The sequence below is a fragment of the Tetrahymena thermophila genome (genome assembly GCF_000189635.1).
Source record: "Tetrahymena thermophila SB210 genomic scaffold scf_8254644, whole genome shotgun sequence".
Classification (NCBI taxonomy): domain Eukaryota; phylum Ciliophora; class Oligohymenophorea; order Hymenostomatida; family Tetrahymenidae; genus Tetrahymena; species Tetrahymena thermophila.
The window spans coordinates 270,841-286,194 of record NW_002476412.1 but is presented as its reverse complement, the minus strand read 5'-3'; the positions used below and the strand labels follow the sequence as shown (position 1 = coordinate 286,194).

At 23.7% G+C, this 15,354-nt stretch overlaps 4 protein-coding genes across 4 annotated transcripts; 3 read left to right on the top strand and 1 right to left on the bottom strand. All coding sequences in view use genetic code 6, as the record gives it.

Moving 5' to 3' along the window:
* Positions 1-1,329: 1,329 nt before the first annotated feature.
* TTHERM_00649310 (hypothetical protein) lies at positions 1,330-2,586 on the top strand (the record flags this gene model as incomplete). The annotated part of the gene is made up of 1 exon (XM_001032325.2): positions 1,330-2,586. One exon carries the CDS (start codon positions 1,330-1,332, stop codon positions 2,584-2,586), a length of 1,257 nt encoding a protein of 418 aa, XP_001032325.2.
* Positions 2,587-5,041: 2,455 nt separating this feature from the next.
* TTHERM_00649290 (Myb-like DNA-binding domain protein) lies at positions 5,042-10,956 on the top strand (the record flags this gene model as incomplete). The annotated part of the gene is made up of 10 exons (XM_001032323.2): positions 5,042-5,120; positions 5,472-5,652; positions 5,940-6,051; positions 7,149-7,432; positions 7,617-7,675; positions 8,042-8,484; positions 8,561-9,095; positions 9,154-9,618; positions 9,678-10,296; positions 10,356-10,956. 10 exons carry the CDS (start codon positions 5,042-5,044, stop codon positions 10,954-10,956), a joined length of 3,378 nt encoding a protein of 1,125 aa, XP_001032323.2.
* A 905-nt stretch (positions 10,957-11,861) lies between these two features.
* TTHERM_00649280 (splicing factor 3a, putative) lies at positions 11,862-13,482 on the top strand (the record flags this gene model as incomplete). The annotated part of the gene is made up of 2 exons (XM_001032322.3): positions 11,862-12,970; positions 13,026-13,482. The coding sequence occupies 2 exons, from the start codon at positions 11,862-11,864 to the stop codon at positions 13,480-13,482; spliced, it is 1,566 nt and encodes a 521-aa protein (XP_001032322.1).
* A 325-nt stretch (positions 13,483-13,807) lies between these two features.
* TTHERM_00649270 (senescence-associated protein) lies at positions 13,808-14,999 on the bottom strand (the record flags this gene model as incomplete). Its single annotated transcript, XM_001032321.4, has 2 exons — positions 14,447-14,999; positions 13,808-14,367 (listed from the first exon to the last, which is right to left on the bottom strand). The coding sequence occupies exons 1-2, from the start codon at positions 14,880-14,882 to the stop codon at positions 13,808-13,810; spliced, it is 996 nt and encodes a 331-aa protein (XP_001032321.3). The 5' UTR covers positions 14,883-14,999.
* Between the last annotated feature and the right edge of the window lie 355 nt (positions 15,000-15,354).

Sequence of the window (15,354 nt, the reverse complement as noted above, 5' to 3'; positions counted from 1 at the left end):
ATTTAACTTAACTTAATTATAAAAAAATTATTTTTAAATAGATTACCTTCAATTAACTAAGTACTTTTTTTCATTTAATTATATATTAATTTTAAAATATTAGCAAAAAAAGTATAATTTGAAATAATTCATCAATTAAAATAATAAATAATGAAAACGAATATATATTATTTTAAATTAAAAAAAACAATCTAAAGATAGTTATTTAATTTATAAAAAAAGTTTTAAATTAAATCTCTTAGAATATAATTTTACATTTTAATTAAGACCCACAAAAAATTGTGGTTGACTAAACAAATTTTTTGCTTTAATGAAAAAAAGATGATTGAAAGAAAAAATAAATATTAAAAAAATAATGAATTAAACTATTTATTTTTTCTTTAATTTTTCTTAATTTAATAAAATATATTTTTTAAGTATTAACATTTTTTTTTTACTAAATAGAGCGAAAATTAATTTGTGTCTTAAAAATAATAATTTTTTCATCATTTTTATGTGATTAAAATTTTTTAAATACCCTAAAAAATTGTAAAATTAAATTTAAATTCTCTCAACAATTAAAAATTTTAACAAAATATTATGAAATTAAAAAATCTAATTATTTAGCTTAATTATAATTTATACACTTATTTTTATTTTTAAGTTGTGTAACTTGCTATAAAATTTAAAAAAAACTATCAGCTTACTTAAAATTAATACTAAAAACTATTAAATTCTACCAAACGCTTAACCCAATAGCAAGACTTTAAACTTCTTCATCTCTAATTTTATTCTATTGTTCAAAATAAAAAAATTTTAAAAATAAAATATAAATGTTAAATTGAATTTTAGTTGAAAAATTATAATTTTTAAATGTATTTTTACATTATTTCTTATGTTGAAAGATAGCTTTTAAATTAACATATCCGTAATAAAAATATTGCTTTTAATTAAATTTAATTAAGATCATTTTACAACAACAAAAAATGAATATTTCTCTCTACAAATTTAAAAATGAAGAACTTAAAATATTTAATAGAAAATAAATTTCAATGATACTATTATTGTTAAAATATCTTAGAATAAAGAAAATTAAATTTAGATAAATATTATTTTAGACAATTTTTGTGGAATTAATTTATTTAAATAAATAATTGGTTTTTTTGTAAATTCAAAATATTTAAAATTCTAAAAATGATTGATTTAAGTTCAGTTTCTGATCGACATTTAAAGCAAATTATAATAAAAAAGATTTGTAAATTTCAAAAAAAGTATTGATACTATAAATAAGATTATTAATTAAAAGCGCGGGAGAAGAAATTATAAAAGTAGATTAGAAGATATAGAAAAATGCTACATTACAGAACAAAAGAGCAAAAGATAGATTTGCCACATAGTTTTTTAGAAGGCGCTTAAATATAGAAAATTTTATGCTTAGAGTTATAAAAAGTATGGATTCTGTTTACCTCTGGAGCATATTAAGTATGGAATTTAAATCACAAGACAAAATAATGTGAAGGTTAGATATCTGCATAATCTAAGAATCACACAATATTAAATGCCTTTAATATAGCCTACATAGATTTACTGGAGTCAAAGCTTAAAATTTTAGATCTACAAGCAAACCAAATTAACTAAAAAATCAATATGGATTTACCCACAATAACAGCAAGAAATGAGTAAAAGCCATCAGGAAGCGGAAGTGTTAACAATAACATTCCTTAACAAAACTAGCAAAAATTATAATTAATGGTAGAGGAAAACACTTAATTAATATCGCTACCACAGCAAAGTCTATTGATATTATGCGAGCAGCGCACAAATTTAAAGGGATAATTTGAATACATAATAACAGTTATTCAGCTAGAGATATTTCCATAGTTTTTTTCCTAATTCATTTATACTTCACAGCAACTTTGTTTAATCAAACCTCTCAATAAAAAGGATAGCCTTATTCTTTGGCCTAATCTTGTAGAAAATACTTAAATGTCCTTTTTAGTATGGAATGTCTTAAATAAAGAAAAAGGCTGTCTTTCTTTAAGTTTCAAGGAGCCTTTTTCGGGGTGTGCTGTAGATGCTACCTCATGGGGATCAAATAAAATTGCATTCTGGATAAATGGGAACACTTACTCCAAGCCTGAAATGAAAATTTTAAATATAAAAGATGGGCAAGAGTTCAAGGGTTTGATTGATTGCTATTCTCAAAATGGAGATAATGATTCTGCTTGGCTTTTGGCAGATGTTTACCATATTGATACAGAGAAGAATTTTGCTGTAATCTAAAAGATAGATGAAAACACAAGCAGCTTAGATATAATTTCACTAGGAAAGTTTAAATGCAGTCATTCAATACCTTATGATAGCAGTAGTTAATAAAATACACAATTTGCATTTAGTTAAGATAGCAAATATTTTATTTAATACACACAGTAGCTGTTTAACTCAGGAAATGACATTGAAATTATTGTGCATACATTTGAACCATTTATTGCAAACACTCGTATAAGAGCAATGTTTTTAATGGAAAAAACAGGCCTTCTTGCTTAATATGATGAACAAGTAATTAGAAAAGCTTTAAGCATGATATATCCAAAAAATAAAATTTGATAAATAAATCCTAATCTGCTAAAAAAGAGAACTCTTTCACAAAACCCAAGTACAAAAAAGCACCCTTTATTGTTTCACAGTTTTTAAAAAATAATATTTGAATTTAATTAAGCGCTTATTTATCTTTAATTTATATCATATTTATAAAGTCTACTAACATAAAAACTTTGATTTAAAAATACTAATTTTTTTTACTTTAAAAATTTCAATAGAACTATTTAAAATTTAGCTTACAGCTTGAATAATATAAAAAAATAAATTTTAAAATTTGTCAAAATTAAAAAAATACTGTTTTAGTGTAAAAATTTATAAAATTACACATAAATTGATTATAGAAGATAGTAATCATAAATCATATTTAATTTAAACATAATTTTTTTTAACTTTTTTAGTATTTTGAATTTATAAAATTTATGGTGAACTTAATTTTACTTACTAGCTGCATTTTTATAACATTTCTCTGTAACAAAAAATTATAATTTTAGACAATACTGGAAAAACAGCTTTTTAAAAATTTAATTACCCACAAATTAATCAATCAGTTATCTTATTAGATTTACACTGAATTTATTTTTAGGATGAATACACTTAAGATTGGAGAAAAAACAAACTACTAAAATTATGTTTGAAGAGAGAGAAAAACTCCATAAAAATAATTATTTTCTTTTAAATTTATTCTTAGTATTTCAAATTAAAAATATGGAAAAAGCTAATTTTAATTAATAAAATTTTGTATTTTTTATAAATAAAATGATCAATAATATTTTGCAATTAGAAAATAAAGAAAATGAAGACTTTTCAAAGTAATAAATTTTTTATTTTAATGAGATGATACTATTTAATGGTGAATTTTAATTAAGCGTAATTAACCAAGAATGCTAATATTGGGTTGGCCATAAAGAGATGGATAAATAGTTTTAAGAAATGAAAAGACTTGAGATAAATACTACAAATATCAGTGATCAATATTTATTGATTAAAAAATATAAAATTTATCCTAAAAAATTGAATTACATTAGAAGAGATAATTAAATGTAGTAACTAGGGTTTATTTCCTCAATCAACCAGCTATTTTTATTATAATTTTCTTATCTTAAAACAAGGCCAGTCTCTTTTTTTTATATTTTGCAAGGAAGTTCACAAATATTTGTTTAAAATCTAAATTATTTGTTAATTAAAAATATTGTTAATTAATTAATTAGATTGTTTTTCAATTTTTTTTTACTTTTGAATACTGTTTTTTCCTTTCTGTATTTCTTCGTAGAATAAACAAAAATTGATTATGTTTATTTTCTTTAATCTTTTTGTTATTCTTACTCATTTTTTTGATTTTTGCATTTAAAAAATTATTCAAATAAGTAAGAATCAAACAGAACAAATTCTTTAAAAATTTAAAAGTTAATAAAACTTAAATCCTAGATTTCATATTGTTATATTAACAAATTCCTATACTTAAGATATCTAAATATAATTTAAAATTTCAAAAATATTTTTAATAAATCTATATTTCAAACAAATACTTTAAATTATTTGCTTTAAAAATAAATAAAGTTGATTTACTTAATTTTTCTTTTTGGTTGGTAAAAAAGCAAAACAAAGTATGAGATAGTTCGAATCAATTATTAAATTCAGAAAAGAAAAAAATTGAAAAATCTAGTATAAAAATCAATTGATAAAGAGCTGTTTAATGCAAAGTGTTAAAAAATTAATAAAAAAAATGAAAAATAATTTAAATAAACTATGTTTAGGTAAGTATGATAGTATTTAAATCCCTGAAAATAGAAGAGAAATTTCTGTAAAACAAAATAAATAAAATCAATAACATTTTGCTCTAATCTTTAGAATAAAGAGAGGAGAGATATAGAGTGAGTATTTGCATCGGGTGGGCTTAAAAGCAAGTTAATTATTAAAAAATTAAACAAGCTAGTAAGTAAGTGAAAACGATAGATAGATAGATTGATCAATCAATATAATATGTGTGCACTTGATTGAAAGTGCACTGTTAATCAAAAAATTAAATTAATCAATATATCATAAATAAATTGATATACAGAGATATTAAATAAGTTATCAAGTAAAAAAAAAAAAAATCAAAGAAACTAGCTAACAAATAAATAAATAAGAATAAGATTGAACAATATTAAATAAAAGCGCATAAAAATAAACAAAGAAGAAAAAACTGAAATTCTATTTTTAAAAGCCAAAAGCAAAGTAAGTTTAGGAAAGCTAGAAGAAGCATTAAATAGAGCAAGCAAACAAGTATTTACCAGTTTTATTAAAAATTTTGCATTTAATGGGGACAATTATGAAAAGATTTTGGATTAAATGAAAATCTTAAGAATTTAGTTATAATGAAAAATATTAAAATAAAGTCGCCCAAATATAAATTTTGTAATTACGTCTGTAAAATAAAATTTATGTATTGTGATAGAATAGGTTGAAGGAGGCAATAAAAATGGAACAAATATTAAGCTAAAACTCTGTCAGCCAAAATCACCCAGATAGCAATGAGATAATTGATGAAGAAATTGAAGGTATATATTTTAATTATACAAAGCAATATATCTATTTATCTATCTATCAATTTATCTTTGGAATTATTAGTCTTTTCTGATGCTTTTTTTTGTGGTTCTTCTTTTCAATTAATTTTCTTCTTTTGTTTTGGTTTTAAATAAATAAAGAAAGCACTGTAAAATTAATTAATTAATAGGCTCTATATATTTTACTTAAGAAAATTTGAATAATCATTCATTCAAGCAATTGCTATTATACTGACCAATCAGTTCAATTTATAGATAAATAGAGATATATATTAAAAGTGCAAAACTACTCATTCAATAAATACTATTATATAATTTATAAATTGTTTTTTTAATTACTAATAGAACGTAAGCAAATTACAGAGTAGGCAAAAAAAGTTTTTGATGAATTTGCTCTTGAGTTGAAGGAAAAAGTCAACGAAGCAGTCGATTTAGAATCTTTTAAAGATTAGTTCAAATTCAAAACAAAGTTAAAGCAAATCACTTTTGAAGAAATAAAGTTAACATGGGAAAGAGTTTAAAACAAGTAAATTCTCATATTTTAGATTTAATTCACTTATTGATATGCAACATCTAGGTTTTTAACTTGTTCAAAGCTCAAATTTCGCAACTATAATATTTGTTTATTTATTCATCCACTAAACCTAGCTTACTCATTCTTAAGTGCAATAAAATACACTTGTGTATCAAAAGAAAATACAAATAATATCAAATATTTTTATGCTATCTTAATTTGAATACATGAAAATAGACTTCTTGAACGAAGAACGCACTTTTGTTTACAAATTTTTAAAAAAATATTCATTTTAATAGGCTACTTTCCTCCAAATCGCCAAGAAAGAATTGGTCAGAAGATGAAGTTAATATTATGATTTGGCTTGTTATCAAATATGCTGACTTCTATTCAAAGGATATTGAAGAAATAGTAATTTTGTATTTTTATTTATGCACCATATAAATACGCACTGATTTAGCATATTATTCACTTAAACCATTTACAAAGTTCAAGTTATTTACAATTTAAGGCACAATTATTTAGTTGAAAAAATATGAAAAATCAAGCAATAAGTTAAAATACATAGAAAGTATTTGAAATAGGTTTTAAGATAAATAAAATAATTCAAGTCAAAGGTTTTGCAAACAATAAAAAGTATCAAAATTAATTGAATACAAAAAATGCACTTAGGTAATTTATAATAAATAGGACAGGGAGAATAAATGAGAGAATTTGTTTTCTATTTTAATACAATAATCAAACAACATCGAAATAAATATGTTTTCTGCTCTCACAAAATTATACTTCTTTATTTATTATTTTTCTCTCTGGAGATTATCCAGTAATTTGTTATAAAATTTATACTGAATTAAAAAATTCTGATCTCTGAAAACAAGCATTATACAAGTTATAAAAAGTAAATAGTTTTTAAAAATATTGGCAGACTGGATTTAATAAATATAGTCTCTGATATTTATTTAGTAATTCCTCAGAGGAAATTTTTCAAATTAAGTATGAACTAGCTCTTTATATGAATTTGAACTGATTAAGATAAATAGTTAAGATATTTGCAATTACTGTGAAAAATTGAACAGTAAATTATTTTTTGAGCAAAAAATAAGTAAGTAAATAAATAAATAGGTGTATAAAATTACCTAGCCAAATAATTTGAAATATGTAATCAATAAAAATTAGATTTCTTAGGCAAATATTGACACAAGTTTAGTGTTTAGATATGACTAAAATAGCATAGGTTTATTAAAGAAAATTTATTTAAGTAGTTTTAAAATTTTGAAAAAGACTGACTACTTTTAAAAAATTTGATAATTTACTTAGAATTCATAAGAATATAATTACTCTGTATTTTAAATGGATTCTCTTTTAAATTTATTATTTTATCTAATGTTTATTTATATTATTATAAGTGAATATGCATTCTCAGTAATTTTTTATATGGTGGGCAAAGCATAATTTTAAATGTTTTATTATTATAAATTTACTCATTTTTTGAATTAAATTAACAAAAGGAAGATGAATGTTTTGATAATTTAGCAAAGATGATCCCGTTCAAGGATGGAGTCACGTTTAAACATAAATGGCTGCAAATGAAGCAAATTAATTTATCATAAATACCGTGGACTAAAGAAGAAGATGACCTTCTTACTCAGATATATTTAGATTTTAAAAAATAAGATAAATAAAATAAATGGAGCGATATAAGCAAAGTATTGGAAAATAAAACAAAAATATTTAGGAGAGGAAAGTAATGTAGAGAAAGATGGAATAACTATTTAGATCCTGATATGAATAGGTAATAAATATATCATTGAAAAATAATTCTTTCAATTAAAAAAGCACACTATAAAAATATTTTATGAGAGGGTTACAACTTAAAGCAAAAAAGCTTACGAATTTTAAATCATTTTTGCTATTTCTAAAAACAAATCTTGTATGTGGAATGTGCGCTTGAAAAAATTTTTATTTTAAAAAATTAGAGGTAATTGGTCTGACGAAGAAGACTATAAATTACTCAGTATCGCTTTAGAAATAGGGAGTAATTGATTGTTTTTTGTTATTATCATAAATTATTTCTGATTCAACCTTTAGATATTTATCTATACACAATTTGAAATTTGAGAGTGTAAGCAAAGAATACAAGATTAAAAAAATAAGAAAAAAAGCTAAGTAGTTAATTATTAAAGGTAGCATTATTTTAAGTAGGAATTAAAAATCTTGTAAACAAATTAGGTATTAAGGTGTTAAAAATAGCCAAATATAATTAATTTAGTGTGTTATATAACCTTAGACAAAATACTTCCAATTTTGCAGCTATTACACGATTTTTAACTTACACTCACAATATTTCTATTTCATTTATACTGCGTTTATTTTTCATAAATTTATTTTCTATCTTTAAAAGGCACTTAATGGTCAAGCTTAGCCAAGAGACTTAGTAAAAGAACAGAAAATGCAGTTAAAAATAGATTCAAAAGTCTCATGAAGAAGGAAAGAAAGGAAAGGATTAAAAACGGTCAAGATGTTAAAAGCGCAGAATCCCTAACGGAACACATTGACAAAGAAATTTTAACACAAATACTTGAAAAGCTAAAGCAAAAAATAGCTATGAAGAATTTACAGTAATAATAAGAAAACAATCAAATTAATGCCACTAATCCAGCTCTATTCTAATTATATTTCAACCCTCAATAAAATTATTCTCAGCTTTCAGCAGCCGCAGCAGCTGCTTTTTTGACTCAACCATAGTAATAGCAATTGAATTTTTAGATGCTTAATGCACATCACTCTTCAAATACTCCTTATTCCTCCCCTGATCATTCACCTTAGCGCTTAATGGCATAGAAGGTATTTTAATATTTATTTAATCTGAACTAATATTTTTTTAATTCGGCTATGAGAATAAATATCTTTCGATTAATAGGTTTAGTAGCAGCAAATGGGAGTGAAGACAAAAGAAGAAGAATTCCCCAATTAATTGAATTTTACTAATGGATTAAACTCCTTTTCTTAAGCATAGCAAGCATATTAATAATTTTAGCAGTAATAGACTACTCCTTAGGCAAATTAAGGAGCAATGACCGAGTAATAAATATAGCAACAAAACTAGGCTTTGCAATAATAATTGCAAAACCTAAATTTAAATGCAGCTATGAGTCCTATGAATCATAATCTTCTTAAAAACTAGTTAATTTAATAGTAAATGTTTTAATAGCAAGCTCAAGTAGCCGCTGCTGCTTAATAGTAACAATAAACACAAGCAGGTAATCCTCCTCTTCCTTAACTTGCATCTTTACCAGGTGGACCAAATACTCCTAATTTAGCTTCATTGATGCAAAGTCTTTAAAACTAAGCTATGTAGAATCATACTAATCTAGTACAGTCACCTTAATTTATAAAATAGGTTGTTCCTAATAACAATCAAATCAATCAGCAATTCCTTAATTAAGTCAATTCTAGTAATTTAATAGATTAATCATTTTTAATTTTGTTCTACAATTTAAATATTAATAATAGATCGTTCACTAAATGGAGCATCCGTACCAGCTAGCTTTTCAGATGCATTAAATATCTACAGCACAGGTAATACACCTTAAAATGGCAATTAACTCAATAATGCTCTCGCACAAGCCTAGTCGAACGGACTTCTTGGAGCTTAAAATACTCCATTTATCTAATTAGCCAATCCAACCACACTTTTTACAAATTAAATTTCTGGACTATCTCCAACAGCTCGTTTGCAGCTACACTAACTCAACTAAAACACGGGAGGAGAATACACACCTTAATAAAAAAATTTAATACCTGGACTTTCTACATTAAATCCTAGCTTCAGCTGTGGTAATACACCTCAATCTAACAGAAATAAAAGATCAGATAAACCAACTTTATTTTCTGACTTTGAAAAATTTTAGAAAATACGTATCTCAGAGAATGAAGAGCTAGAACAATAAGATTAAAAAAGCAATGAAAAATCTAATTGTAACTTAATTTATTTATTTTTACATTAATTTTATGTGAATTTTTTAATAAAATAACAGAAAAGAAGGCATAAAAAATTTTCATGAATCCTAAGATTGAGGAAGAGGAAGAAGAAGAACACTAAATTATTTGCGAAAAAAATGAAAAACCTTCTGAAGCTTAATAAAAAATAATATCTAAGCAAGAAGTAGAGTAAGATAACCATGAAAATTATGCTGACTCACCAATTATTTCTTAAAACAATCTAATACGTGCTAACGAAGATTAAGATTCTGACAGTAACACAGAAGCTGGAAGAATGAAGCGTTAAATGCTTAACCTCTAAGTAAGCTAAAATAGTAGTTTTAATAAATTTCGCAAAGACGAATACGGAAATTCTATCATTAAACCATAAAAACTTCCTATCTCACCAAGCAGTGCGTTCTAATTAGAAGAAGACTCAAAGTCTTCTCCCCAGAAAACAGCTGTAAATGGAAACTCAAAGCCTTAAAATCCTACAATTAATATAAATTTAACACATAGTCCACAATTACAAAACAATATCAATACAATAAATATGGCCAGTCTCAACAACCTTGGATCATTAAACGATATAACTATTACTCCTCATATTCCTATCAGCTAAAACTAATTCAGCAACCATTAACTATCCTTCTAGCAACTAGACTTTTTGACAAAGTAAATAGACTTTAACATTATTTAAATTATTTAAGCAATATTTTATATAATTAAAATAGCCAACAAAATCAAAATAAACAGTTTTAAGCAATCTATTCTCCTTCTCATTAAAAATAAAATTAAGTACCTCCTTTGAATTTCTCAATTTATAGCTAGATGAATTCCGTTTCCCCTTCTAACTCAATAAATATTTAATTACAGAAGTAACTTCAACAACAATAGTAATAAAATTAGCAATAAAACAACATATTATAAAATGGAATTAACTCACTAAACTTATAACTTAATTAAGGTGATATTAAAAATTAATCTTTAATGAACCTTTTCAGTAGCAATAATAGTAATGGTGGTAGCAGCAACAACTTTTTATGTTAATCAGAAAAGAAAGAACCAGAAAATTAAAATGAACTTTTAGTAATTTAAAATATCTTACCAAACCTATCTCTATAGCAAATAGAATTGCTTTCATAACAGCTACAATAATAATAAATAGCTAAAAAAAGTTAGTAAGAATAGTAATAATAATAATAATTATTTCAATAGCAAATGTAATAAAATACTTAAATATAAAAACTTCTCAACCAACAGCACCTCAATAATAATGGAGCAAGTGAGGGCATTCGCATAGATCTAACATAAGTAAACTTGAATTAATTTTGATATAACAAAAATTGCTTACTTGCTTGCTTGCTATTTTAAATAATTTTTAGTTAAAAAACTCTCGCTATTTTAATGAAAATTAAACAATTAACTTGAAATATTCATACACTGTTTACAATAAGTAATAAAATAATAATATTGTACCAATCAATCATATAATTTAAAACTTAACTCAATTTTAACAATAAAAAATTAATCTTCTTACTTTATATTCTCTAACTAAAATAGTATATCCTTTTGTCATTATTAATAATCATATCTATTCTTTTTGCCAACTATACAAATCATTTATATATATATTATTATTTTTTTAATTAATCTTATTATAAATATTTTTACATTTTTTCATACTTAAACGATAATATTAGATCAATAAAAATTATCTTTATTTTTATCATCTTTATTTTTGGTAAATATTTTTATTATTTAATTTTTGATAATTTTGTTAAAAAATTATTTGCATATGCTATTTCAAGAAAAATGAACAATCAATAAAAATAAGTTTGATAATAGATCTTATTTTCATTTTAATTTTAAAATTATAATGCATTTATGTTTCATATTTATTATGAAGTTTAATTTAAAGCTTTATTTTGATTAATTTAAAAATAATTTTAGAAGGTTTTGGTTTTTTTTTTTTGAATTATTTGTTAGTTTTTCTTTCTAGACATTAAAAATAATAAATAATAAATTTGAGGGTTATTTATTATATAGTTAATTTTGTTAAGTAATTAAATTACGAAGAGTTTTAAGTCAATAGTATCTTAGAAGAATTAAAAGTGAAGTTATTGTTAATTTGAAATAAATTGTCAATAAGATTTTTTGTTTAATAGTAAAAATAAATATTAGATCTTAAGTGTAATATTAGATTCTAAAAAAGTAATTGTAAATATTAAAATCAAGAGATGTCAGCGAATTGGTTAGAGTAAACAAGAAGTGTTTTAGAAAACATTGAACTTCTTGATCAGACTGTTTTGGATTTCATGTTTGATAAACTTGAAAATCCTAAAGATTAGGTGATCATTGATAATAAATTAAAAAATTTGATTGAAATGAAGTAAAGTAAATGCATGGATGCTTTAATATTACTATAAGATTTTGATGGCGTTAAGAAAGAAGAAATGGCTATCCTTGAAGGCAAAAAGAGTGTTAGTGCTGGTACAAGATAGCCTGATATTTGGTATAATTTCTAATAGCGCTTAAAGGATATTAAGGAATATTATAAAAAGCATTAGAATCAAAATATTTAAGTAATCGATAAGGAATTCTTGAAAAAAAATGTATTCAGTCCTCCTTATTCTGAACCTTTATTTTCTACTGATGAATAATAAGGAAAATATGTTGATATGAATGTGCTTTATTATGAATTTTTAAGTTTTGATTTAAAGAAAAAGAAAAAAGTTAGACTTTCTGAAGATTACCACATTGGTGATTATTTGTGGTACTTAGAAAAGTTTGATGCCTTCCACGAAATTCCTCTTGCTCTTAAATAAAAAGAATATTCAAGTTATAAGTAATACTTATAGAACCTTATTAATTACTTGAAGGAATTCTTTTTAAAAACTCAACCTTTGACTGAGTTTTCCATTATTGATAGATAAATTCAGTAGGACTTCGAATATCGCTGGAAAGAAGGATCTATTCCAGGCTGGACAAATTCAGGATATGAAGATGTTATTGATTATTCAAGCAATGAACTTTTCTGCAAAGCATGTAAGAAGTTATTCTCCAACAGTAGTATTTTCGCCCATCACTTAGAAGGTAAGAAACATAAAATGGCTCAAAAAAATCTTGAAAAAGAAGAAGAAAAAATGTCTAAATTAGAAGGAGCTCCTGAAAAAACTGATATGGGATAGGATGATTAAGATTAGTAAACTACAGGAGAAATTAACATGAAGGATGAGTAAAAGAAAAAATAATTAGCTCATTTAGAATAATATATTATAGGCTTGAAAAAATAATTAGGTGAGGTAATTAATGAAACTATCCTCTATGTTAAAAAGAAGCAAACAAGGTAAAGATCATTTATTTTAATTAAAAGATGTATTTTAAATTTATTTTTAAAAAAGAACATATTAAGAAATTGAAGCAGAAAACCAATAAGAAAAGGATGCTGAACCCTAGAGTGATAGTGAAGATGATGACATTCCATACAATCCTAAGAATGTGCCTTTGGGCCCTGATGGAAAGCCTATTCCATATTGGTTGTACAAGCTTCACTAGCTAGGTATTGAGTACAAATGTGAAATATGTGGTAACTACAGTTACTGGGGAAGAAGAGCTTTTGAAAAGCATTTCTCAGAATGGAGACACAGTTATGGTATGAAGTGCTTAAAAATACCCAATACTATTCACTTCAAGGAAATTACATCTATCAAGGATGCTCTCGCTCTTCACCATAAACTTTCTATGGAAAGCGAATATTCTTAATTCAACATTGATCAAGAAGAAGAATATGAAGATTCTGATGGAAATATACTTAACAAAAAGACTTATAATGATCTTAAAAAGCAAGGATTGTTGTGATTTATTTTATTGTAAAATAGTTTTTAAGTATTCATCTCTTGTAAATTTTAACTTCATTAAGAAAAAAATGACCACTTATTATGTTAAAAATTCACTTCAATTTAATATATTTAATAATATATTTTTATCGTATAGAAACAAAATTTAAATATTTCATCAAGATTTAAATCGAAAGGTACATTAGTTAAATAACTAATCATATTTTCTTTAACAATGTAAAAAGGATATAAATATCTAATTTTAGTGATACCAAATTTATATATATTTTCTTTACAATATTTTATATTTTGTTTATTATTATTTAATGATAACCATTGATAAATATTCAAAAATTACGGATTTAGCTTTAAGAGGCTTCTTAAACGGCTTTACTAGCCTACTGGTTAACTTAATAGAAAATATTACCTATATTTGCAACAGTATCCATTGAGTGATCAACAAGTAATCCTGCCTATTGTCCATATTTTGCATTTACAACAGAAGTTGTAGTAGATTAAAATCCTCTAGCTATTGTTGCTAATGATTCAAATAATCCATCATAAATTGAAGCTACAGCATTAATAGTGCCTTTAGTTACATTTCTAATATCTGCATAATTTTTATGTTATTATATTTATTATCCAGTTTATGACTGTGCTACTTATGAGAATATTTCTTATCCAATACTTTTAGCATTATCCAAAATATATTCTAATTATTATTATGTATATGTTAAAATGTAATCAGATGTAGCATGGGCCATTTGAACTTTTTAAAGAGTTTATGGATCGATTTCCTTTACTTCAGGCTTAGAAAATGTAGATTTTATAAGTCTTCCACCTATCTTTATTCCATATGCTATTGCATTTCCTCCTAGGATTATTCCAGTTCTAATCATATCACCACCTATTAATGTACAAAAAATATATTAATACCATAAAAATAATTAAAATCTCTGATCAAAAAATGTAAAATATTAAGATACCTTTCTACAAATAACCCTAAATCCATTTAGAAGTCGAAAGTGGTTGCTATTGTTATTATTAATAGTCTTAATTGATGTTGTTGATGTTTTAATTTTCTTCTTAAGGAGTAGCAATTACAAAATCACTACATTATGTAAAAATGCTTTCCAAGATCTATTCTTAATCTTATGTGGTATAAGGTCCCAAAACTAAACCGAAATTTCCTTAGTTAGATGGAAATGCATACATTTTTTTATTGCATGACTCTAAAAACATAACAGGAAGATCTTAAGAAAGACTATATTACCATTAGCCTAGTTTTAAAACAACTAGATTGTATTATCTCAATACATAAATAGCTAAAGGGGCTTAGTCAATAATAGAAAGTGAGTTATTTTAAATATTATATAAAATACTATCAGCAATTTCAAAAACAAGTTCCATACGATATTCCATTTCCTAAATATGATTTTTGTTTTTTAGTAGAAATTATGAATTTTTTATATTTGTATTCGTCTCAGATTAATATTGTCTTTAGAATATCTAATCTATCTTTTAATTTATCAAATATAGGTTTAGTTGGAATATATCAGTAATTTTTCATGATATCATCAAAACATTACATTAATTGCATCTTATACACTATCACATCATTTTATATCTAAAATAATTATTTATGAAGTTATATATCTTAATATTTTTAAAATTTTAAATAAAATCTCGAAAACATTTTAATTCAAATTATTAAATTTAAAGAAATTTTTTTAAAATATTTTTGAGATTCATTAATCAGTAATTGATCATACATTTTTAATTTTATTAATAATTTGAAGAGTAATAAATTACTATTAAAAAATGCATATATTAAAATTTTTATCAGATTATCATTAAATCTTCAATTTAATACTTTGAAATAATTGATGTTTCT